The sequence below is a fragment of the Gracilinanus agilis genome, chromosome 1, assembly GCF_016433145.1.
Source record: "Gracilinanus agilis isolate LMUSP501 chromosome 1, AgileGrace, whole genome shotgun sequence".
In the NCBI taxonomy this organism is placed as follows: domain Eukaryota; kingdom Metazoa; phylum Chordata; class Mammalia; order Didelphimorphia; family Didelphidae; genus Gracilinanus; species Gracilinanus agilis.
In genome coordinates, this window is record NC_058130.1 from 64,601,378 (window position 1) to 64,627,445 (window position 26,068).

Here is a 26,068-nt window from a genome sequence, read left to right on the forward strand (position 1 = left end):
AGGGGAGGAAGAGAAGACAGAGGAGGAGGAAGGGGAGAAGGAAAAGGGGGGAGGGGAGGAGGGGAAGGAGAAGAGGGAGGAAGAAAAGGGGTGAGGGAGGGGAGACGAGGAGGAGGAGGAAGGGAATGGGAGGTAGGAGTCCTGGGCAGGTTCCCGTCCTTCCCCAGACTGTCCCTCCTGCTGTTTTCCCCTTTACCAAGCCACAATCAGCAACGGATACGATGGTCCTCTGGCTTGGGCCGTGGGGGTGAGGTGGAAAGCGGGAGCCGAGGTTAGACCCTTTCTGGTTCGGGAACCCGATTTCTTCTCACAAGTGAAGGGTTGGACCAAGGTCCCTGATAGCTCTATATCGACGATCCTGCTCCCTCGCTCAAAGATGAAAAGGATGCTGGGAAGCTCTCGAGCTCAGTAACCATAGTAACACTAGCACAGGCATTGGCTAGGTTTGGTGTGTTTGTTGCGGCATCAATTCAGCTCTTACTTGATTTAAAAAAAAAAAAAACAACCCAAAAACTTTCGGGAGCACTTAATCTGATATGAAAACTACCAGCTTCCTAACCAACTGGTAAAATGACAGCTAGCGTTGCTGTCCACCATTGGCTAATTCCTTACTGACCTGTATTTTACATAGATATTTTCACCTAAAAACTGGAAAGAGAGGGGGCAGCTGGGTGGCTCAGTGGATTGGGAGCCAGGCCTAGAGACAGAAGGTCCTAGGTTCAAATCCGGCCTCAGACACTTCCCAGCTGTGAGACCCTGGGCAAGTCACTTGACCCCCATTGCCCACCCTTACCAATCTTCCACCTATAAGTCAATACACAGAAGTAAAGGGTTTAAAATTAAAAAAAATAATAAAAAAAAAACTGGAAAGAGAAATCGATATCTCCAAAGGTCTCAAGTTGTAGGCAATGAGACTAGACTAACCTCATTTCCATTTTTGATAGTTATGAAACTCTTCAGATCAGGGGAAAGCATTGGTAATTTGCCCAGATTTAACAGCTTTCAAATGCTGTTCTTGTAGATATGGTGGAGAAATGCACTTTACAGTAGTCAGGTGAATTTGGAACTGATTGAATTGGTGGACACCAAGTAGTTATTAACCGTTAGAAGTCAAACAGGAAGGTGGTCAGTGAAGTGCCTCAAGGATGTTTTTGAGTTTTTTTTAATTATCTGAATAAAGACAAAAATAACTTCCTGACTAGATTTTCAAACCACACAGTCAGAAGAGGAATTTAACACATAGGATGACCACAACAATCCAAAAAGATCTTGACAGAATTAAAAGTTGGGCCAAATTGAAGATGAAATTTAAAGCCTTATATTGGGTACAAATAACCATCCTCAAAAGTATAAGGTATAGGGGCAGCTGGGTAGCTCAGTGGAGTGAGAGTCAGGCCTAGAGACACGAGGTCCTAGGTTCAAACCCGGCCTCTGCCACTTCCCAGCTGTGTGACCCTGGGCAAGTCACTTGACCCCCATTGCCCACCCTTACCAATCTTCCACCTATGAGACAATACACAGAAGTACAAGGGTTAAAAAAAAAAAAAAAGTATAAGGTATAGCTAGATAACAGCTCCTCTGAAAAATGTATTGGGATTTTAGTGGACTGCAAAGTCAGTAATGGTCAATAATGGTGCAATCTGACAGCCAACAAGGTAGAATAAAATTATACATTGAGGGATAGGTGGATAGAGAACTGACTTTGGAGCAGAAAGACCTTAGTTATGTCTGGTTTGCCACATACACAGTTCTGTGCCCCTGGACAAGCTGCTGAGTCTCTCATTACCCAAGCCAACTCTCACAAATATGAAAATTGCCCCTAAAACTGAATAATTGACCACCTGCACTGGAAAGGGAATTTCTTCATTAGGAATATGCTACACCAGTGAAATCACAGGTCTGAAATGAAAGCCAGCTAATATACAGGACTAGGGAAGGGATAGTTCTGCTTTACTCTGCTCTGGCTTACTGGTTTCAGGTTTAACATTTTTAGGAAGGACAATGGCAAACTGAAGAATGTACAGAAGAGGACAGTGGTGAAGGGCTTCAGGATCATACCACATGAGAATCAGTTGAAGGACTTGGGACTCAGAAATTTTTAGCCTGGAGAATAGATGACTTAGAAGGAATGTGATCTCAGGTAGAAGGGCTAGCACACAGAAGAGGGGATTCATTCTAATTCTGCTTGAAGGTATGAGTGAAGTGGCAAAAAGGCAAATTAGTTTTGAAATAAGGAAAAACTTGAGCTTTGGAACTATCCAACATCAGGATCCTGTTCACACTAGAGAGCATCAAAGGCAAGATGACTTCTGGTCAGGAATATGTAGAGAACATTCTTGTCTAGGTATGGATTGAATTATAAGGTCCATAAGGTCTCTCCTAATTCTCAAGATTTAGTGATGATGGACAAAATTAGGGGTTCTTGTGGATCATCAGTATCTTAATTACAGCATAGAATGGGGATATATCACAACTGCTTTGTTCAGTTGTTTTAGTTGTCTAAATCTTCATGACTCACTTTGGAGTTTTCTTGGCAAATATACTGGAGGGGTTTGCCATTTCCTTCTCTGCTCATTTGATAGATGAGGAAACTAAGGCCAACAGGGTGAAGGGACTTGCCCAATGTCTATGCACTTTATCACCTAGCTATCCCATCATGACTGCTATGTAGTTAGTTAATATTCTCATTATCTAACAAGAAACCTAAGAAAGCATATCATATGATGATTTTAGAGCCTAGAGAAGAAGCACTGGTCTTTAGGGTCTCTAGGATATATATTTTTTAAGACAGAAAAAATTAATCAGGAAACAGCCTGGAAGTTCCCTTCAAGGAAGCACAGTAATATAAGCAGGGTAGAAATTTGTTACTTGCTGATTTATATGGTCAGGGAGAACTCTTTTAAAGACAGAATTCAGAGATGTGTGTGGTAATTTTATTCATCTGAAGGCCAGCCATCAGGTAGGGTAGTAAACTTCAGCACAAGCTGAAATAACTACCATTTAGGCCGTAAAAACAAAATCACCTAATTTAAAAAATCAGAAATGTATAATTTTAATAAAGAAGCAAAAGACATGAGGAGGTTTCCAAAGTGTCCATACAAAGGAGTAAATTTCCAAGGTCAATCTCCCCACTGAAGCTGTAGTGTTGGGGGTGCTGAGCCCAAGGGGGATAATTTCTTAGCCTACAGATGCCAAAATGATATCAACAGGCAACTCCTCAGTGCTTCTGGCTGTAACCTGCATTGTCACTGTTTCGGTCAAAACCAGCCTTGAGCGCACAAGGATGTCGTGACCACCCCGGAATACTCCTGCAAACAGAAGTGAGAGTGTTATTAGGTTAGGGAAAAAGAGGCCTCGGAGGAAAAAAAGTATGGCATCATTGCTTTTCCATGTCATTAGGGGATAAAATATTAGGGGAACAAATATAATAGCCCCTTGTCACAGTAAATTGGTATTGATGAGGCAGACGGAAGGGCTCTCTCTGACTGAGCACATGAATTATTTCAGTACTGTGCCAAGAAGAGCAACCAAGAGTGATTTTTAAATAACAACATAGAGAAACTTCAGTTGGTGGGGACAGTCCCCAACCCACAGAAGCCCAGAGCAGCTGTCTGAGCTTCCCAAGGGACTGGTGTTGACCCTGAAGGTGGAGATCAGCTGCTAAGGAGGGCCCTGAAGCAGTTTGCAGACAAATTTGTCAGTCTAATACTATGTATCCAAATGAGGAGTGAGAAGTCTCCATAGCTCAGGGCACTGACCAGATTCTTGGCATGGCTCCCTCCTATCCTGGAGACAGACACTTACCAGCCAGGAACAATGTGTGAGCATTCTTGTTGTCAGGCACTTTGTCTGATCTCTCACAGGGCTGCATCCCCAGGAACTTCACAATATTACCAACAGCCTCTACAAGAAAAGCCCAGATGTGGGAGGCCACACATAACTGCCAACTGCTGCCCCTCCACCCACCCCACCTAACTCCAAAGTTTCCTGTTCAAGTCACCGAACAGAGGAAACATGTGACTGTGCCTGGGACATATGCTCTGCAGAGGGCCTTGTTCCTAAACACGGGAAGGGGGAGGACACTTCATGCTCCCCTAGGGCTGTAAGGGTCAACACAAAAATCTAAGCGACAGCTGCCATTTGAGTCTGAAGCTTACCTTCAAGTGTTTTGATGGTGGATAAAGTGAAGGTTTCTTCCTTCTCAAATTCTTCTCCCACCTCATCCCAGGCTGCCCCAAAGTTTGGCTTCAGAACCCTGAGTATGTGATCTGCCAATGTTACCTCAAGATCTTCTAGCTATGATAAGAGAGAATCACAATCCAAAAGTCTGAAAACCCAAGGCCCTAGAGCAGGGGTCGGCAACCTTTTTGGCCATGAGAGCCATAAACGCCACATTTTTTAAAATGTAATTTCATGAGAGCCGTACAGTGCTCACAGTGCTCCTGCAAAAAGAGCCAGTTATGGCTCGAGAGCCATACATTGCCGACCCCTGCCCTAGAGGAAAGAACCCTAACCTCCCCATACCAAACCAGATGTGTTCATGAAGGGTAGGCATCCTGTTAGAGCAAATTGTGAGGCAACTCACACAAGCATGGGGGCCAGGTGGGGAGCAGAACCCTGATCCTGAATGTCTTTTTTAACAGCTTCTGATTTAGACAAGACCTGGTAGTGTAACAAACCCTTCAGGTAAAGTCAGTTATTGGTATTCCCTTTCTCAAACCCATGAGAAGTTTATCCCCAAGTGAAAGTGTCAAGATTGGCAAGCAGAATTGAGCCACTTAATAATTTGAGTAAGAGATGTCTTCAAAGACAAAATATTCATATCTTTATTAATTTATAATACAACATGGGAAGGGGAGGAGGGAGGGAAGGAGAGAATCTGAACTGCAAAATGTCAGAAAACAAATGTCAAAAATTATTTCTACATATAACTGGAAAAAAAACTTAAAAGAAGTAATACAATGAACTTTAGCAAATCTGTTGGGATTCCAATTAGACGACCTACACCAGAGAATACAATGCAAGTGGGATCTTAGCCTTTTTTGTGTCATGGATCTCTCTGGCAGTCTGGGGAAGCCTACAGATCCCTTTTCAGAAAGTTTTTAAAAAGTGCAGGAAAGTCTAATTTCAGATAGGGGTTAGTGAAAATAAAGATAGAATTCTCTGCCCCTCTTCCACCCCCTCCTCACCCCCAGCTGAAGGACTCCCCTGATTCTCAGGCTAAGAACTAGTCTAGACACTCTCAAAGAGTAGGGTGCCTGGCCATAGAATGGCAGCCCCTGGTATTGGACACTTACCACATACTCATCTTCATAGCCTTCATCATCAGTCTCTCCAGTGGTAGGATCACAGTCCTTGACTGTAAATTTCATCATGCAACTAAAAGTACAGGCCACTGTGGGGAGAAGCTGATGGTCAGTATATCTCCAGCCATGATGAGAGACTTTACTGTCTTGAGGTCAAGAGGCAGACAGATTCTTTTAGTTTTAGAGTTCTCTTATATTATCAGAAAAGATAACATAACGGCCAAAAAACAATTCTAAGATGTAGACCAAAGTCAAAGCTCTGCATGGATGGTGAGGATAAGGATCTCCCTGTGACAACCTTATGGGCAAGTCATGGATATAGAACAGATTATAAAGTATAAGGAAAATGGAAGGAGACTTCAAATGATAGTGACAGCCACATAATACTCAAGAAATCATTTACTTCAAAATGGGGAAGAGAAATTCAAGCTTGGGAGGGAGGTATCTGCACATGACCATGGGTTAGCTTTAAATCCCTAAAAACCAATTTCCCAGTCCTAAAGAACACATCCATGGTAAACAGTGTTGTCCCTTCCTTTGAGGAAGTGGGCAGTATTTAGAGTGAGCTTACCAGCTGTGGGATCCCCTTCAGGCAATGCCACAAGTGTATAGCAAGTCCCTGGCTGGTTGTAGGCCAGGCTTTTGGCAGGGACATAGCAGAGGATTTCATAGGCTTCTGTGGGCTCCATTTGCACTGTGACATTCTCTAAGATCTGGTCATTGAGGGTATTCGTGCAATCAAACTGACAAAGGAAGAGAAGCATTAGACAACTGGAGCCTTGACTGCTAGCCACCTCTCAACACCTAGCCAGGTCTCAAAGGAGCAGTCATCATTGCTCCACTGCTATCCCCACAAGTCTAGCTTGTTTGTTCTCAGATTCTTCAAGGAACACTCTGCCCCAGGCACCATATCTTCATGCTTCTTCTCAGGACCCTTGAGATCCTTTTCCCTATTTGGAAGAGTAGCACCACCTAGTGAGGGACAACTGCCTTCTCACTACTATTGAATCACCAGAATGAATATGGTTCCTCTGGCTCTCATGGGCCACATTCATTGGGGAGGTGAGAAAGGGGTGCTAGATGTCCACCTACCCTTTGAGGCCCAAGCCCTAAAGGCCTTATTCTGGGCCAGAGCCCTTCCTTAAGCAAGGACTCAGAGCCAACCTCTTCTACCCACCTGGAACACCATGTGGTTGAGGAATGTGTGCTTGGTACAACGAACAACATATTCTGTCTCCGATTCGGTGAGAGCCACAGACTCGGGGGAGGATTTGAAGAGGGGGCCCAAGCCACGGAACTCTGGCACAGCTGCCAATTGCTCTGAAAGCCAAAAAAGCAGCATTTATTTGACTCTTTATTAAACATCAGCTACTACTGTTTAAATGGCCAATTAATTTTTAAAGGTTTCCATTCAATTCTCATTATCTAAACCTATTTTATCAATCAAGAAGCATTTAAGGGGGAAGCTGGGTAGCTCAGTGGATTGAGAGCCAGGCCTAGAGACGGGAGGTCCTAGGTTCAAATCTGACTTCAGACACTTCCCAGCTGTGTGACCCTGGGCAAGTCACTTGAACCCCATTGCCTAACCTTACCACTCTTCTGCCTTGGAGCCAATACACAGTATTGGCTCCAAGACAGAAGGTAAGGGTTTAAAAAAAAAAAAAAGCATTTAACACATCTATCATATGCCAGTAACTCTGTAAGCATCAGGACAAAAAGGAAATGGACTTTTTCTCAAGAAGCTTATAGTTTATTGAGGGAGACATACTTATACAAGTATACAAAGAAATACAAAATAAATGCAAGGAAGTTTAGGGAGGGAGCAAAACAAATTTAGTGAGGAAACAAGCACCTATAGAAGTAGGTGCTTGATCTGAGTCTTTAGGGAAATATGAGACTCTACCAAGTAGAGATAAGGATAGGTCACATTCTAAGCCTGGAGACAGCCAGCACAAAATACAAAGTCAGAATGATCACAAATGTGAGGACAGCAAGAAGGCTGGTTTGACGGAACCTTAGAAGGTGGAAAGGAAAGCCAGATGTAATGAAGCTGGTAAGGAAGAAGAGGGTGGTCAATAGAGAGGTCATAAGGCTGAAGACTGGAAAAAAGAGCATTAGATCTGGCAATTAAGAGAATAAGGGTATCTTAAGAGAGGGAAATTTCAGGTACTTAGTGAGGTCAGAAATCAAACTGCAAGGTGTTAAGTGAAGGAGAGAAGGGGAAGTAGAACTAACCAGATAACTTTTTTTAGGAGTTTGACTGAAAAGAGAGGAGAGATATAGGATAATATCCTGATGGGATATAAGGGTCCACAGAAGCTTTTTAAGGATCAGGGAAACTTGGACATATTTAAAGGCAAGAAAGAAGGAAAAGGTAAGATCGACAAGTAGAGGGATAATCTGCTGATGAAGATGGAAGGGACTAGTTTGATAAAACTAGAGAGAAGGTCTTTCTCATTATCAGAGACTGGAATAAGTGAGAGAATGGGGGACCTCTAGGGTCTGAAGATGCTTATGGTGATATTCTTTATTTTCTTAATCAATGTGAGGTGGATCCTCAGCAGAAAGGAAGGAGGAAGAGATCTGGAAGGCTTCAGCAAACAACAAGGCTGGAAGAGGAGGGTCAATCTACTAGGAAGGAGTAAAGTACCATCCTGCTGCAGATTAGGTAACAAACTTGTAGTGGAACCTGTGCTTCTTAGAGGGCTGGTACCACATGTAGATGAATGGATGTATGGGTACACAAATAGACATACATGAAAACACATGTGCATGTATACAACATGTATGTGGAGGTATATTTGCAGATCTGTATACACACAGACATGTAGCTAGCCACTGACTCTTGGTCCAATACCTTCTGCACTTGTCTTCACAAAGCTTTTGCTTTTGCTCTACCTAGAATATTTCCTTCTTCTACCTAATTCAAATTCTCCCTGTCCTTTAATGCCCAATTCAGATCCCACTTCCTTCACAAAGCCTATCCTGGCCGTTCCAACCTCCAGCCTCTGAACTATTCTTGTAAGCACTCTTCAATCAGTTGTTAACTGCTAACAACCATGAAAAAGCAAACAATGTTTCTATTTTTGAATTTTACAGTGTGAACAGCTGCCTTAGACCACCTAGTACTGATGTAGAAAGCAGCACCCCTACATTTAACAAAAAGGCAATATTAGTCTGGGTGTACCTAGGTCTGGAAACAGTCTACAGCAGCAGTATGAAAACCACTACAATGTTGTGTAGAGAAACTCAGTGTAGATATTAGAAAGAACATTCTTATCACATATATAAGTAATAATTTTCTTATCAAGTACCAAAATGGATTTGTGTAGATTCTGGAATTAATTTCCTTGAGTATCTTTAAAAATGGCATGGTGCCACTCTAGTCTCTTGGGTGGACAGGAGTGCTATTCAGAAGTGAGGGATGATCTCAGCAGAGGTGGAAAGTCTATAGAGAGTATGGTACACTGAATGTATTTTCTGATTTCTTTCAATGTATTGCTCAGTTTTGCTGACTTTTTTCCCTCTTCTTTTTCACTATTTAAAAATATTTTTTGTTATTTGGGATGTCTCTCTGGAAGAAGGGGGGATACTGAGGTAAATTTTTGTGATGCAAAAAAAAAGTCATAAAAATTTTTATTTTAAAAATAAGAAATGAAGGGATGGAGATGAACTTTGGTGATACAAACTATTTTGGAGACTGTTCTATTTCAAAGACTATGCACTGACCAAGAAGAAAAACTAGAATAAGAAAATAGGGAAGAGTTAGGAAGCTGTGTAACATGGATATTATAGCAGTGCTGGCCATTTGACTACCTTAAGAGCCAATGGTCACTGCTGCATTGACTAGACATGAGGGACATATGCTTCTCAACTATAAGCAAGGAGGGAATACTTTGGGGAGAAATGACCTTCAAAACCCCAGAAGATTTGGCCCTGGATCTAAGAACCCTCTCCTTACTCTCTCTCCATTACTTACCTTGGAATATCTCTTGTCGTGTAGCTGCTACTTTCTCTGGCTGCTTGACTGCCGTGATGGGAGTGGTCTCTAAAGGGAAGAAATAAACCTGGTAACTAATAGGGTTAGTCACAGCAGAGTCTAGTTGCTATGATTCTAGTATCAGATGCTTGGGACCACAAAAATGACAATGCTGAAAAAAGCCTCAAACAAATCCCTTGGTACAACCCAGGCATTTTCAGATGAGGAAAATTATTAGAGCACAGTTATGCTACTACTAGTCAAAATACCCTGACTACTATAGCCCAGGAGTTTTCCAAACACCTCTTCTGTCCACGGTTTTAAATGAAGGAAGACCTTGAGGTATCTGGAGGTATTCTACCCATCCTACCAACAGTCCACCAACCCTAAAGCAAGAGCAGACAAGAACATTTATTTTTCAATTATAATTATATATTAATACAATTAAATATATAAATATAAATAAAATTATAATGTTTCTGAGGAAGGCTGCCAAAGCCTCTGGTCTCTAAGAATAGCCTCTCTGACCTATGCTGAATGAGGATACCTATGGCAGGAGTGAAAGACCTTTTCATGGATGATGACATCACTCCTGCTAGGTACCAGTCTGGTTCCTCAGTCAGCACAGACTGCCAAGTGGCCCTACTCGGAACTCATGTCTGCCCACTTGAAAAGAAGCTATTACCTGGTCTCTGTTCTGCAATGGTAGTGGTGGCCAAGGGAACTGACTTCAGGTCAAAAGGTTTTTCTGAGGGTTCTAGAGTATATTGTTGTAGTGCCCTCTCCAGGCCAGGGATGGACACTGTCAAACCTAGAGGTGAGCAAGAGAACAGTCAGATCAGGACAAACACGTATCTTCCCTACTGTTGGAATGAAAGCTAGGCCAATACCCCAGAGAAGATCAGAGCCTTTGGGCACATGTCCTGCTCACATCCCATTCTGGTGTGAAGAACACTCCCATTGGTGCTCAGGACTGTCTACAAAGAACCTCAGCTTCCTAGTAACACAGGAGATGGCTGGACAAGCCCAGGGGAGGGCACCCTACCTTAGAATAACAGGATGGAAGCCTGTCAGTGGTAAGTGAGGGATCTGTAGCTCTGGGGATGTGGGAAGGGTCCAAGTTTCCAGTGGCCTAAGGTTCCTGTTCCCTAAGGCTTTTCAATCAGTTACCATTTAGAATATAGCCAGCATTGAGTGCTTTTTGCTTCTGTTCCAGAACGTTGAGATAGAAGGTGGCTCGATCCCTCACCTCATTATCATCATCCATCACACACCTAGAGACAAACACAGAACACTCCCAGGACACTTGAAACAAGAAATGTCCAAATCCAAGCAAGATCCATCTCAAGCCCTCTAAGGACCCTCTTCATTTCTTGCTGGTTTTCATTAATGCTAGAGAAAGCTGGTACATTGGTTCTTAATAACACTACTGTGGACTCAAGATGGGCACTATACTTTGTCCATGACTCTACCTATTAGGACGTTATGCTCCCTGCAGACACGGACTGGAAGCCATTTCATTTGTTCCCTCTGGGAAAGAGTGGGAGAATTAAACAATACACAGAATATGATCCTGGGAGCTAGGGAGATATAGATATGGAGAAACCGCTGACCCCTCTCAGGTAGGAGGCTCACCTCTTTAGCAACACCAAAATGCTGGGTAACATTTCTTCATTCTGGGCTCCAAATTTGGCCAAAGCACTAACAGCACCTATAGCCACAGCACAAAATACTATTATTCATTTACACTTACAGTTGGATCCTTCTGCTGTCCCCATGTTCAAGGATCTTCTGCAGATACAAACCCTAAAGCAAAAAGCTGAAAAAACTCTATCGAAAGTACAGTTCTTACTGCTGTGATTCTCATCCTGCTAGTTTTCCCCTTAGATCACTTCACACTGTAACTGTCACTATACTAGAAACTGTTACGATTAAAAATGATAAAGACTGATATAAATATAGAAATTAGTATTTTAATTAAAGCCATGCTGATAGGGATAAAGTCATTAGACCACGCGCTTGTAAGAATTTAAAACTGCCACCCCAGCCATTCTTGTTACCTCTGTGCACTCAGGTAGTTAAAGAGAGAGTTCAAAGTCACTTCCCCCTATTTAAAACTGTCCCTCACCTTGAATACGTAATCCAAAACAGGAAACCCGTTGGACCACGGGAAATGTAGTTTTTAAGGTCCCCACGTGTCCATAGAAAATATATATATACTTTTAAATGGCATTTCCCAAATTCCAATTTTACAAAACCAATATATAAGGCTTACATTCCTCTTTTGCAGACTCAGGCATATTGGCCCCACCCATGCTGGATGAACTTTTCATTTGATAATTCTCAAGACCCACCTGCCCGGACCTCTTCATGCTCTAAAACCACACGGTTGTAGATGAAGCGAATGTACTTGGAAGGATTGTTGGTCTTGGGTCCTTCTTGGCCCAGGAGATGCAGGATTCGAGTAGCCAGCACAGTGAACTCACAGTCCTCAATGAACTCACATAGGTGGGATAGCCCTGTTTCTTTGCTCTCTGAGTTCTCTTCGATGATGCTAATGATGCAGTCCACAATGGCCCGTTTGTACTCAAAGCCACCCTGCAATGGAATAGGGTAGAGAGCTGGGCATGGATACCACTTTCTCCAAAACAAGTATTAATGCTTGAGGCCAGAAAGCTGGGATACAGACCCTGGATCCCACTTTATAAATTGATTGTGGATCATTTTGATTTTGTTTTTTTTTTGTTTTTTTTTTTTAACCCTTGTACTTTGGTGTATTGTCTCATAGGTGGAAGATTGGTAAGGGTGGGCAATGGGGGTCAAGTGACTTGCCCAGGGTCACACTGCTGGGAAGTGGCTGAGGCCGGGTTTGAACCTAGGACCTCCCGTCTCTAGGCCTGATTCTCACTCCACTGAGCTACCCAGCTGCCTCCCTGAGCTACCCAGCTGCCCCCAATTGTGGATCATTTTGGAAGGACAAAGACTGATGGATCAGATCTAACTCACCTTCTCCTGCTTGTCACTAACTAGAATCAAAGAGAACTGATGATTTCTAAGGAGATACCAATTAAAAATGAAAAAATTTCTAATTTGTGGCTGAAACAAAAATATAGTCATGAATATTTTAAGAAACCATTCTATGAATACCTATGCACTGTCCTAGAGACTCATGGACAGACAACCAAACTGCAAAAGAATGTTTTCCCATTTCTTCAATATGTAGTTCCTAAGAATTTTGATATTTCTTGGAAAGTAGGAGTGGTAATTAATTATCCTATTCATGTTATTAACAACACTTAATATTTCCATACATGAGCTCACTAATCACATCATTATACACTTTTTTTTCCCCTCGAGGGTCAGAAGGAGAGGAGAATAAGACATTCAGCTCAAGGTTGTTCAGTGTCAGCCTCTTAGTCAGATGGCTTCTCAGTCTCACCTCTTCCCGAAGCATGGTGAAAAGGAAGTTCATAAGGACTGCATGTTTTCGAGGATACTTCTGACACAGGGCACTGATGGCCTGGACAACCACAACCTAAATCAGAGAGAGATGCATGAGCAGGTGGCATTCTAGGACCAAGGCCACTTAGGATGGAATGTACAGTAGAATTACTGGTCCCAAATCTGAACACAAATTCTATCTTTCTACCTAAGACTACAAGGGGACACTCAAGTGAATTTCTCCCTCCTTTAAGTCTAGGTTCCTTCCTCTCCTTAGCAACATATTGTAGGAAAGATAGGCTAGATTGGCCAGTAATGGCATAAATGTCTCAGAATGTCATGGCCATAGAAAAGGATCCATAGATCCAACACACCAGAGACTGAAGCCAACAAATAATAAGTTCTACAAACTGACTCTCATGCTTGAAGCCAATCGCAGTATCAAAGTTCATAATAAGAAAGAACTAGGTGCATTTCTCTCTCTTTCAGGAAGCTAGAGATGTTTAGGAAATCATTTCCTTAGGAATAGGTAGTTTTCTAAAAGTTTCTAAGTTGGTTGTTTGGAATTGAAAACAAATTTCTCCATAAAAACAAGATTCTGCACTTTCATTTAATTAAAAATTTCCACTCACAACAGAGCTGAACTAGAATCAACATAGCTTAAAGTCCCCAAATCATCTAAGACCATTCACAAATTAAGGATTCTGACACTGGGGAGTACCTGCACCTCTAAGTACCTTGAATTCATCAGAAATCTCTGACATGAAGGAGGAGATCTGCTTCATGAGGCGGTCGATGCTGCTCTCACTGCCTGTCTTGAGCAATGTAGTGATGGCCAGGGTGGCAATACTGCGGTTGGAGTCTGTTACTAGGTTCTCCAAGTCCAAGTTGCAGGCAGTCACAGCTGATGGATGTTTCATAGCAACCTATTTGAAAAAAGAATGAGTTAGGCTTCTTTTACCTGTCTCACTTTATGATTTGCAAACCCAAAGACATCAAGGTAAACTCTCAAAGTAAGGTATTCTTCCCAGGAAGATCCCCATTGGGACAACTTAGTTTTATGTTCAGAGTGATGTCCACTTGAGAAAAAACATTGATTTCTTCTCTATAGGAGGGAAAGCTCAAGAGAGTACTCTAGCACCCTATGCTTGAACCCCTCATGCAGAGACTGTCCCTTCATCTCATGGTTCTTACCTTGTTGAGGGTTCGAACAGCAGCATATCGCAGTGCGGCCTTTGGGGAGCTGCAGAAGAGCTGGAGCACTGCATGAAGATATACATCACTGTGGTCTCTTTGCCAAAGGACAATGAGGACCATATGAAAGGGACCATATATTAAGGGAACCCATGGTAAGGTGCTTAGGAGAGCCATGCACCAACAAAGTTATCTTCTCCATAAAAAAACCCCAACCTTATAGCATCCCCATGCCCATGGAAGACAGTTCTGTTTCCTTACTGAACATATTAAGAGGAAGAGGTTTCCTCACTACATAAGCACTATACAAAAAGTACATCAATTCATGCTACTGAGGATTATTACAACTCTGAATTTAATCCCATTCTAAGGAGGCAAATGAAATCTTTCCCTCATTTATAGCCCTTGTCATACCATATATGCAAATTTATTATGCTATAATAGAGTTCCTTTGAGAAAAAAAATCATCACCACATAAAAACTTTTGTCTTCAATTCTTCTATCCTGATACCTATGCTTTCATTTTGTCCCCGGGTTCTGAATGTCCTCCTCTTCCTCTCTTTTCTAAATTTTTTAACCTGAACCCATCCTTAAGGACCTGATTCCCTCTGCAAAGGGCTGCTTTGCTCCCTCAGGGCACAGTGGGTTTTCCTTTTTTGAATTCTTCTAGCATTTATTTTTTGTGCCACATGATTTAGCATTTTATTCTGCCTTTCTCTAATCACTAGTGTCTGTGAGTCTTCTCTACCAAATAAGGTTGGAGGACCCTAACAGTGTGCCTGGGCTTCAGGGTCTAGTCTTGAGATCCTGGATTTGAATCCCACTTTTGATGTTTACTACCTCTGTGATCTTGGGCAAGAGACTCAATCTTTCCAATTAGGTTTCCTTATATATAAAATAAGGATGCTAGATTAGATGATTTCTGAGATTCCTTCTTTCTCTGGGCCCATAATCCTACAATTTGACTGGAAGTTCTCTAAGGCTGAGTAGGACTTTTACTTTTAACCCTTGCAGTGCTAGACACAAAGTATATATTTAATAAATGTTCATTTATACAGTATTCCACATACTACTCCTGGATGACCAAGGGAAAGTCAAAAGGGGAATCCTCCAATGTCACCTCTTCCCTTGTCATGATTCCACCAGTCTTGGGGACCTTGATTTCCAATGAATTTCCCATACTGAGTCATGATTACCTGACACAGCAGGTGCTAGCTCCTTGGCACTACAGCCAGGCAGGTTGACAATGGCAGAGGCAGCTTCATACACTACCATCTCATGCTTATTGCGCAAACAACTCTCAATGAAGTCAAACAAAGGGCTATCACGGCTGTAAAAGATTAAATGATGCAGATTTGACCATGGAGATATAGCATACATGAAGGAACTATATATTCAGGGAGAAATAAATCCCTTTACCTGCCATCTTCCTCCTCCAGCTGCTTGCTGGCTACACGGATCATCATGCAATAAGCAAAGGGCGACTTCAGGCCATGCCGGGTAAATTTACTGATCATCTTATTGACAGCCAGGCGATCATTCTTACGTACATGGTAGAGGAGACCCAGGGCATGGTACTGGACCAGAGACAGAAACACAGTTTAGATAAGATCATAGGATCAGAGACCTAGAGCTAGAAGTGATGTAGGAAACTGTGTAGACTATGCCCTCTATTTTACAGATGAGAAAACTGAGGCTCTGGAAGGTTAGGTGCCTTGCCCAAGATGGCACAATCCGGAAATCCTACTTATATGACTCTTCCTACAAGAGCTTTGGACTTTCACTAGATAAGATTTCACTTGTAAAGAAATACAATAACTCCATGAACCAGAGTGGTATTCAGCTTATTTACTGATAGGAAAAAAGGCACCAAAAAGAAAGATGATGATCATCATAAAGCAAATCAAAGGCTAGGCAGGAATGAGAACTCTCAGGCTAGGGTTCAGATGACATGGTTGAATCAATTGACCAACATTTCATAAGTACCTACTATGTGCCAGGCACAGTGGTAAGTTAGTTAATAAAATTATTTGTATATGGCTGAATACTGAAAGAATCTTTCCCCTTCCCAGAACTGGAACTTCGCCTAGGCCCTCACCTGGACCATGATGTTATCACTAGAGGCGGCCTCTTGAGCCTCATTGACCCAGCGCTTTACCACATCAAAGCTGCTTTTCAGTAGGTGCTGTAAAGAAAATAGGAGGGTTGGAAAAAGGAAAGTCCAGATTAACTGGGGCTATTAGGAGAGCTTTGATGCTTTCTGGATTCCCTGTTATCCCACAAATAGACCTCACAGGCTTTGTCAGGCAACCACCAACCTTTGTACTCCCCCTACCCTCACACTTCTACTTGAATAGATATCAGGTCTCTGGTACCAGTATACAACATATGTTAATTTTTTCCTGATGGTATAAGTTTATAGTTATATAAGTAACAGGTGGTTTGTGTGAACTTGAAGCTGCCTCAATGCCATACACAGAAAGAGGACCAAATCCAACTCACTCGACCTTTCCCTTTCTCACTGAAACCAGATCTCTTTAGGTAGAAGGAGCTAAGGGGGAAGAACCACATTTTGTGGCTTTTTCAAAGATAAAGAATAAATGAGAAAGTGGATTGCTTTCATTTTTCTTTAAATATGTCCAATCCCAAACTACTGAGAGCCCCTCAAAGTGCCCCGTTACAACATTCATACCAAGGATGACACCAAGGCAGAGCTGGAGACACTGGGCACCTTGTCCACAATGGCCTGCTTCATATATCGTTCAATGGCCTGCAGCATAGTACTCTGTGAAGACAAGTGGGGTGAATGTATCTCATTAATGTCAATAAAAGGAGAGCAGGTTGAGAGTGAGTGAGAACCAAAAAACAAGATAAGAACAAATGGGAGTTCATAGACGGATCTAAGGAATCAGAATCAGGGAAGTGGGAACAAAGGCAAAACAGATAAGCTTGGTCATGTGGCAAGATGACTTACGTCAGTGATTTGGCAGAGGGCACGCACAGCTGGGCCTCGGTAGTTGTCGTCCTTCCCTGTCATATCTTTGGTCAAACTGTAAAAGCGAGAAGTGATTTTTCATGGTGCCACAATACAAAGATGCCCCACAGAGACATCCTAACACTGAGGCAACAGAAAGAAAATGAGAGATATCTAGGTAACACAGTGAATAGAGCACTAGCTCCAGAGTTGGGAGAATCTGGGTTCAAGTCTGGTCTCAGATGCTTCCTAGCTGGGTGATTCTGAGCAAGTCATTTAACTCCAATTGCCAAACCCTTGCCATTCTTTTGTCTTAAAACTTATACTAAGACAAAGAGTAAGAGTTACTGAAGGGGGTGGGGAGGGTGGGAAGGGGAGGGGATCAGCCTGTTACATAATAGCCAAACCTGGTGGTGACTAGAACATATGATGAAGAGACAATAGCCCCTGACTCCTATTCTGGTGGCATTGATAGTGCTCAGCTGAGGACAGAGAGGCTGAAGAGTAAAAGTGGCACAATTCAGAATAGGAAAAGAAGTCACAATGTTCTCAGAATGAATTACTTCTTTTTAAAGAGAAGTCATTGTTAATCCCCAAAACTAACCTGCTGGTAACTATGATGACGTCCTCAGCAATGCTGGACATCTCCTTGATTGTCAAATAACACATCCTTCGGAGAGTAGGCTATGATCAAAATGAAAAAAAGTCCTATTACTTCCATTCTGACATAAAAAGAGATTCTGCACTCAGAAGAACTTATTTTTGCCATTTGGAGGCAGGCAGCTCCCCTTACTACTTTCCTAATTCCCTATACAATCAGTTTCCTCTCAAAGATGTCAATCCACTAGTCAGTATAGGCACCTCTTGGGAAACCTGTGCTTTTGCAGATATTAAATAACATCCTTTTTCTGTCATTCCATCTTTTTCCTGTAATTCTGTCATTTCCTGAAGTTCCCTACAGGCTCTTCAAAGCTCTGGAAAGCCAAAGTTTAGAAGGCCTGCCCTTCTCTAATGGGTTCATTCTGTAGTATGTTACAATTGCTAGAGGTCATTTCTGGGGGATGTATATAAAAGCATTAGCCAGAAGGGGTGAAAGGCCAAAGCCAAGCTTCATGAAGAGGAGACACGGCTGCTATTGGGAGTGCTTCTTAAAAGTCCAGTGAACTTCTGTCTTGAGAACCACAGTGCAGATAAGTCAAATGGGGAATTCTCAAAGGCTCTGAGAGAAAAAGGAGGTTGTAGACTAGATTAAGAGTCCCGCCCATTGTCAGGGTAATAATATGAATCCCAAGGAGAGTTGGTTAGGCAGGATGCAGTATCATCCATAGAGAGCTTACTGATATCTTTGTTGTGCTCTTTCTCTTCTCTCTCAATCTATCTACTTAGGCCACAACCCAGGAGAATTCACTTGGTATATAGAATCAAGGCTCTACAAAAAGGGAGACCTGTCTATAGGACCTGAAGAAAGTATGGCAGGAAATACTTACATCATTGGATTGAAAAAGCTTAGTCATGGCAAAGAAGGCCTCTGTTGCTTCAGTTGTCCCCAGGTGTTCCCCCTAAAAGAATCAAAAGACAATAAAATGAAGCTTTATGATAGAGAGAAGGGTCAGGCCAGTCTTCCTAGCAAATCACTGCCCTGATTAAGGAATTCTGTACCCAAGAAAGCAGGTCAGAACCAAGAATCCTAGGAGCAATAAAATAGACAATGCCCCAATCACACAAAGGCCACTAGGTGACATGGTCTATTAAGTGACATTAGGTGTCATTAGGTGACAATGTTTAGCAGTGCCATCAGGCATACTTGCCATCCTCATCCCCATCCTCCAGCCAGGGCCTCTATCTGTTACCTGGTTTATGAGATAAAGGATCTTGGTGAGGATGTGGGCACATTTCCGAGGATTGATGGGAGTTTCATTAAATACCCGGGCCTAAGAAAAAGAAGCAACCAAGACAATTAAATGATAAATAGAAGTCCAGTTTTACAAACCTTCTCAGTTTCTAAACTCTCCAGTCTGGCTAGTTAATGTACTGACAACATATCATTATCATATTATAAACATGGTCTTATAGGCAAAACTTTGTAATCAATAAAAGTGTTAACCAGAATAGATCCACAAAGACTGCTCTGAATATTTCCCACTTCCTTTGCAGTCTTTTCTAAGATAGGTAATTAAGCCTATTATAGCTTGTAGTTCTATCCCAACCATAGTTTTGGTCATCACATCATAGCTATTATTACCAGAAATATGCCAAGTTATAAAGTGGAAAGAAAGCACTTAAGAGACTTCACCTGGCAGTCTACCTATAACCAACACAGGCCTCGACAACCTCAGAACAATTAGCACCCAGGACCTAGTATGACCTTGATTTCTTCTCTTGTCAAGAATGATTAGAAATTTGGAATGCTTGCTGAGAACAGTAGTGTAATAAAAGTAACTGCTGTTTTTTCCACCCTGTGGCTATCAGACTCCCACCTTCCTCCCTTCTTGTTGTGATTCTGAATCACTATTCAGGTCTGAGCTAAGACTAATCACTAGTGCTGATACATCTATAGTATTATAGGAGTAATCAAGTGTTTCATATACATCACAGCATTTGATTTTCACAACAAGCTTCAGGATAGGCAGATAGTGATACTTTTCATACTTTATAAATGAGGAAGATGAGGTGTTAAGTGACTTACCCAGGGTCTCCCAGTGAGAAAGTAGCAGAGCTGGGACTAAAGCCAGGCCTTCTGAGTCCCAGTTTAGTACTCCCTTCATATGCCCCTGTTGCTTATACAGACACCCAATATCTTCCAGCAGAGAGGGAAAGTGGGAAACAGCTCCTGCCCAGTTTCTGCTCTGTTCTACCCAAGCACTACTGGCCATATGGGAAAGAGTAAGGATGAGTACAACCTTCCCCCTCAAGAAATGTGCCCAGAACTCTTTTGTGTTTACTATATTCTCTTCTTACACAGGCACCATTGCTTCTTTTCTCCTCTTTCTCAGTTGAGTACTTCATTTTCTACTTTATTCATACAATTGAAGCTGTTTGCTATAACCTTTATATTATCCTTCATTCTCTCTTCCTTCTTCTAAGTCTCTGGAAAGAGGTGAACCTCTTTAAAAAATCACAACAGAAGTGAGGATGAGGAAGGAAGCTCCACCACACGCCCTGCAGCTTCTTTGCTCAGTTTTTGTTTTTTTGTGGTTGTTAGTGTAAATTCCATTCCCAAGAAAATATATAAAACTATGTTCCCCACAAGTTGAGGATTACCAAACTTCCAGTGAAAACATGCCATGGGTTTGATATTTTGAGCATGAGCTAGAAGATCTAAAAAGCTTCTACTAAACATGAAATTTATAGAAGTTATTCAGACATTTGTTTCTTTTTTCTTAAACCCTTACTTTCTGTCTTAAAATTAATACTATGCATTGGTTCCAAGGAAAAAAAGCAGTAAGGGCTAGGCAATTGGAGTTAAGTGATTCGCTCAGGATCACACAGCCAGGAAGTACCTGACCCCCTGTCTCTAGGCCTGGCTCTCCACTGAGCCACCCAGCTGCCCCCTCAGATGCTTTTTTTAAACCAGATACTGTAGCAATCATCCCAGAAAATTCTCACTCGGTGATCCAAGTCATTTGGCCCTAAACCACAACAGACTTAACAAAGAATTGATTCAGGCAGCCACAGAAATCAGATACGTGGAATTTAGGAATATAGCCCTGCAAAAATCTAGCTCTAGACTCTCTTTGGAATTTTTAATTAAAGTCCCAAACTACATGCAGAACCAAAAATGAAAATTAATCAAAGAAGTCTGAAATAATTTAGCCTCTCTCTCTGTATGAGATGCTTCTAAGTTATTCTGGGATTAAGTGTTCCAAATGAAGAGGATTTTTTTCTAGCTTTCCTTCCACCAGTACTTTGAATATTTTATTTCCATCTAATTTGAGTTTACTTTTCAAAACTGGAGGAACACAAGTAAAGAATGGAACTTACCTCCTGTAACACTGCACTTTTCTCAAGGTGCTGAAATGGATTTGAGCCTCCACCTAAAAGTTGACAATGAACACAGAAAAGTGAATACTAGATTTCCTCATATGTACTTCACCAATCTTCCAAATATGGAGAAGATACTCTACAAATGAAGATAATTTCATCAAAGCCTACTACAGAAAAAAATTTCAGTTTCTGACCCTGGCACTCAAGGCCTTCTCCTAATTTACCTTATCAGTCTTATCTCCCCCTACTCTAAGGCTATCATCCTCACCTTCACACTACAGGAACTTTAGGCTTGGACCCTATGATGGTTATCTTGGCTAGACTCCATGATATTCTCCACACCATACCCAACCCCTACCAAAATCCTTTTCCTTTCCTTCGTTCCAGCTCCCCTTAATGTGTGGTCTCCCCTATTCCCCAACATGCAAACTCATGAGGGCAAGGACTGTCTTAATTGTTTGTATTTATAGCCCCGGCTTTTAGGACAGCTCTTGGCACATACTAATCCTTAATAAATGTTCTATCTATTCTTTTCCATACTGCTTGATTCTGGCTGTTGAATTCCTTCTTGCTTTGGCCATCAAAGCCAAGTTTCAAATATGATAGAAGTTTCTCTGGAAGATCATCCCCTTTCTAAAATCCTGTAGCACTTAAAAAAAACCATCCTTAACTATTGAAAATAGGTCTGTTCTTAAGGCATGCTAATGATGTCGCTAGATCAGCAAGATCAGGGTTTTGGAAGAAGGAAGTTTTTGGAAGGTTTTTGGAAGACTAAGAATCATCAGAGAAATGTACTATACTCTACAGGTCTGAACTAAGACAGAAGATAATCACTAGTGCTGACATATCAATAGTGCTGTAGGGGTAACAAAGTGTTTCACTTTATTTGATTATCACATTCAGGTAGCATTATTATTCATTTTTTACAAACAAGGAAAATGAGATGTTAAGTGACTTGCTGAAGTCTCTCAATGCCAAAGCTGAAACCAAAGCCAGGCTTTCTGAGTTTCAGTTCAGTGCTCCCTTCACATGTCCCTGTTTACTTATACAGATACCCAACCTCTTTCAGCAGAGAGGGAAAGCAGGAAACAGTTCCTGCCTAGTTTCTGCTCCATTCTACCCAAGCATTACTGGTCACATGGGAAACAGTAAGGATGAGTCCAACCTTGCCCCCTCTAGAAGGGTGCCCAGGGCTCTTGTGTATTTACTATATTCTCCCCATCTAGTGAAGTAAGAAAATTCCAAGAATGATTTGCCAAGAGTGTTAGATCTGGAAGAGATGACAGTATGCAATAAATTCTAGCTTTACTCAATGCCAGTGAATAAGCAAAAACTTCAGCACCCCAAAAGAAGAGGAAATGAACTAGTCAGGTTTTATCAGGTAGACAAATTGGTGGAAACAATGCAAGAGAGTATAGAGCTGAGACTGTTGAGATAGAAACAGTTCAGAAAATGAGACACACAAGACAAGAAAACTCATAAGTCAAAGGAATGATGACTACCAGAGCAGTAGTTTAATGTATTAGTGAAAGGTGACACTTGCCCTGCTAAATATGAGGATTGCCTTTATCTGCATCCTGACTGGGATGAGTCTTTGAATCTTAATTCAATGGCTAGAAATATTTACAAAGGTATGAGTAGGACTCCAAGGTTCAGCCTTGCACAAATGGGCCATGAGAAGAAAGGGAAACAGGAAGACATTTTAAGATTATCTGTGAATGGGCACTGAAGACCCTTCCTATGGTTGGAGTGCTCTCTGCATTCATATACATGTTGACATTACTGCTTAGTTGAATACTCTTGACTTAGACTTTGGTTCAAAATTCTGTCTCGGGCTTTTGATGGATCATCAAAAGCATCTCTAAAAATTTATGATACACTTCTGCCCTTCCTCTGCACACTTAACTAGAGTGCTGCCAGAGTTTATATTAGATGGAAGGGGTCCTGCAGCTTCAGAAATTCTCCTAGGTCCTAGTAAGCTCCTGCCTGGTCTTAGTTTTTATCTTTCCTGCTGACCAACTTCCAGGGAGCCATATCTAGTAGATCTAGTATAGTATATCTAGTATTTAGTATAATATAGGAACAATGATGGTATAATGAAATAGAGAGAACTGGATTTGGAGATCTGAGCTCAAGTTCTGAGTCTGACTACACACTCACCCCTTTAAGCAAGAAATATGTTGCTGGTCTTTGATTTCCTCAATCATAAAAAGGGCTGGTCTAGATGACCCGATGATCTTTTCTATTTCTAAACTTGGAATCCTATGAATACTTTTGACTTTGTAGACAGTATCATTGTCTCTGAATTTCTCAGGTTGGCATTCAAGGCCTCCAGCATCTGGTACTTCCTTGATTTTCCATTTTCATCTCATTCTACTTCCTCTCAAGTACTCTACATGCCAAAAAAATTGGACTAGTTAATTGTTTCCTAAATTGACTTGAATTTTTCTACTTTTGAGTCTTTATGTTATTTTCTAATACATCTCCCACCCACCTCCATCTTTTGATACCCCACCTATTCAGCAAAGCCCAACTTAAATGCCACCTCTTCCAGGGTGACGTTCATAAATTCCCATTCATCTCCTTGCCTCAAGCCAGCCAGATTTCTCTTATCTGATCTCAAAATACCTGGGCATTCTTCTAACACACTTACAATTATTTGACTTGTATTGTATCTGAATACTTTTTGTTACTATTAGATTGTAAGTTCTTTGAAGGCAAAGCTCCTAGCCCACTTATTTTTGTGCCTACCACCTGAAACATTCTAGTTCCCTGATTGATATCTCTTCACATAGTAGACATTTTGATTACTAATAAGAAAGAGAGCATAATATAATAAATGAAAAAAAAAACAACCCAGAAATTTGGAACCAGTTAATTTGGTTTCAAGGCCTAACTCTGTTACTTATTGCATGGTCTGGGGCAACTCACCTTTTCTGGATTTCAGTTCCCCCATCTGTCAAGTGAGGGGGTTTACACTAGATGATCTCTAAGATTCCTGCCAACTCTAAATCCTATGATCCTGTGAAAACCTCTGTATTTCACCCAGGCTGAAATAATCTCTGGCATGTTCTCCCTCCTTACTTCAGACTTTTATAATTCCTATTAAGGATGCCATCATTCTATTCACCCAGGTTCAAAATCTTGGAGGCAACTTCAAATCCTCAATCTTTTTCACTCCCCAGTGTGTGTTCATTTTACCTCCACAACATTTCTTAAATTCACCTCCTTCTCTCTACTTATTACTTTACTTACTACCCCCTCTACTTCAGGTCTTTGTCACCTTTTGCCTGGATTACTGCAGTATCCTCTTAGTTGGTTTTCTATCAAATCTTTCTCTTCCTCAATCCATCCCTCACACTGCTACTGTTTGTTTCTTTCTTTTCCCCCCAAATTGGTTCTAAGGCAGAAGAGTGGTAAGGACTAGGCAATGGGGGTTAAGTGACTTGCCCAGGGTCACACAGCTAGGAAGTGTCTGCAGCCATATTTGAACCTTGGACCTCCTGTCTCTAGGTCTGGCTCTCAATCTATTGAGCCACCCAGCTGCCCCCCAAAGTGATTTTTCTAAAGCAAAACCTGACTAGGTTACTCCACTGCTCAAAAAGCTCCAGTCTCTATCACCTCTAGGACAAAATAAAAACCTCCTTTAATTGGTCTCTTCCCACTGTGTCTAAACTTCTCTTTCCAGACTTTCCAGACATATTACACACCTCATACACCCTTTATTTCAGTCTAACTAACCTGAGTGCTATTCCTCACAAAAATCAACAACAACAACAAAAAACCCACATTTTATCTCCTATCTTGGTGTCACTGCACAGGCTGTCTTCAATATCTGCAATGCATTCTCATGCCTGCCTACTGGCTTTCTGGGAAGCTCAGTTCAAATAACACTATCTACATATCCTTGTAGCTGCTACTGTATCCCCTTATCTAACCTCCTAAATTATTTTTTACTTACTTTGTATTTTGCATTAATTGTATGTACACATGCTATTGATCTTGAGAAAATATACTCTTAAAAATGCACAGGCGAGGGGGATAGCTAGATGGCTCAATGGATAGAGAGCCAGGCCTGGAGATGGGAGGTTCTGGGTTCAAATCTAGATTCAGGCATTTCCTGGCTGTGTGATCCTGAGCAACTTACTTGACTTCAATTGCCTAGCCCTTGTGGATCTTCCGTTTTCTAGAGCAAAGAATAAGGATTTCAAAAAAATAATAAAGAACAGGAGAGGGGCAGCTAGGTGGCACAATGGAGAGAGTACAGAATCCCTAGTTGTGTGACCCTGGGCAAGTCATTTAACCCCAACTGCCTAGCCCTTGCCACTTTCTGTCTTAGATTTGATACTAAGACAGAGTAAGGATTTTTAAAAATGCTAGTGAAGCACTGTGCTTGTTGGATGAATGAACTTCTCTAAAACGTCAGACAATGAATGAATGTTAATATACCTCCCAAATCTTGTATTAAATTATCTGAAGTGCTGCCCCATCCTGTGTTGTTAATGTCCCCCCACCAGGTCCTTTATTTAAGTATCTGATACTTTGCTCCCTTCCTCCAGTAGAACGTAAGCTCCCTGCAGACAGGTTCCGTCTGTTTTTGGACTCGTGGTTGGCACACAGTAGACGCTTGCTGCAGTGAGCTCGCGACGGTTTTGCCTTCCCATTAGATGAGCCCGTGCTCTTCAAATAACTTCGGTAACTGACCTGTCAAGCCTTAGGCCGTGAGGACGTCCCCAACCCCTTGCCAGGCCCAGCTGGTTGATCGACAGATCTTCCTGCCCAGCCCGGTTACCCCGCCCGGCCCGGCTCAGCCCGCTAATCAGTGCCTGAGAAGGGGCCCCCTCCGCCCTGAATCAGGCCCGAGGTCCCGAAGCCCGCCTCTAGCCCTCACCGGACTCCTCGTCCTTCTTGTCAAACTTCTTCAGCATCTTGGGGACTGGCGGCACAGACAGATAGCGCAGATAGACGAGGCTAACAACTGCAAGACTGGTGTCCAGCTCCGAACGGACCACTTCCGGCCACCCAGTCCCGGGGACACGTCTCCCAGCGTGGCGCGCCTGCGCGTTCCACCCGTACTCCGCCCCCTTCGCTCCCTGGGCGTCTGCGCACGCCCAGGTCGGTCAACACCAAACTGCGAATGAGTTCCTTGACTTAACCCCATCGTGCTAGTCGCGGTACTCTTAAGTCCAA

The 26,068-nt window shown here is 42.1% G+C and overlaps 1 protein-coding gene across 1 annotated transcript; it reads right to left on the bottom strand.

The window, feature by feature from the left end:
* Positions 1 to 2,919: 2,919 nt before the first annotated feature.
* Positions 2,920 to 25,890, bottom strand: COPG1 (COPI coat complex subunit gamma 1). Its single transcript, XM_044669253.1, has 24 exons — positions 25,770 to 25,890; positions 20,876 to 20,928; positions 18,745 to 18,825; positions 18,382 to 18,453; positions 17,499 to 17,578; positions 16,895 to 16,970; positions 16,613 to 16,705; positions 16,019 to 16,105; positions 15,340 to 15,497; positions 15,117 to 15,250; positions 13,921 to 13,988; positions 13,464 to 13,652; positions 12,725 to 12,820; positions 11,640 to 11,883; positions 10,921 to 10,996; positions 10,456 to 10,559; positions 9,971 to 10,096; positions 9,286 to 9,354; positions 6,484 to 6,626; positions 5,878 to 6,049; positions 5,298 to 5,395; positions 4,158 to 4,296; positions 3,805 to 3,903; positions 2,920 to 3,308 (listed from the first exon to the last, which is right to left on the bottom strand). Exons 1-24 carry the CDS (start codon positions 25,804 to 25,806, stop codon positions 3,178 to 3,180), a joined length of 2,625 nt encoding a protein of 874 aa, XP_044525188.1. The 5' UTR covers positions 25,807 to 25,890; the 3' UTR covers positions 2,920 to 3,177.
* Between the last annotated feature and the right edge of the window lie 178 nt (positions 25,891 to 26,068).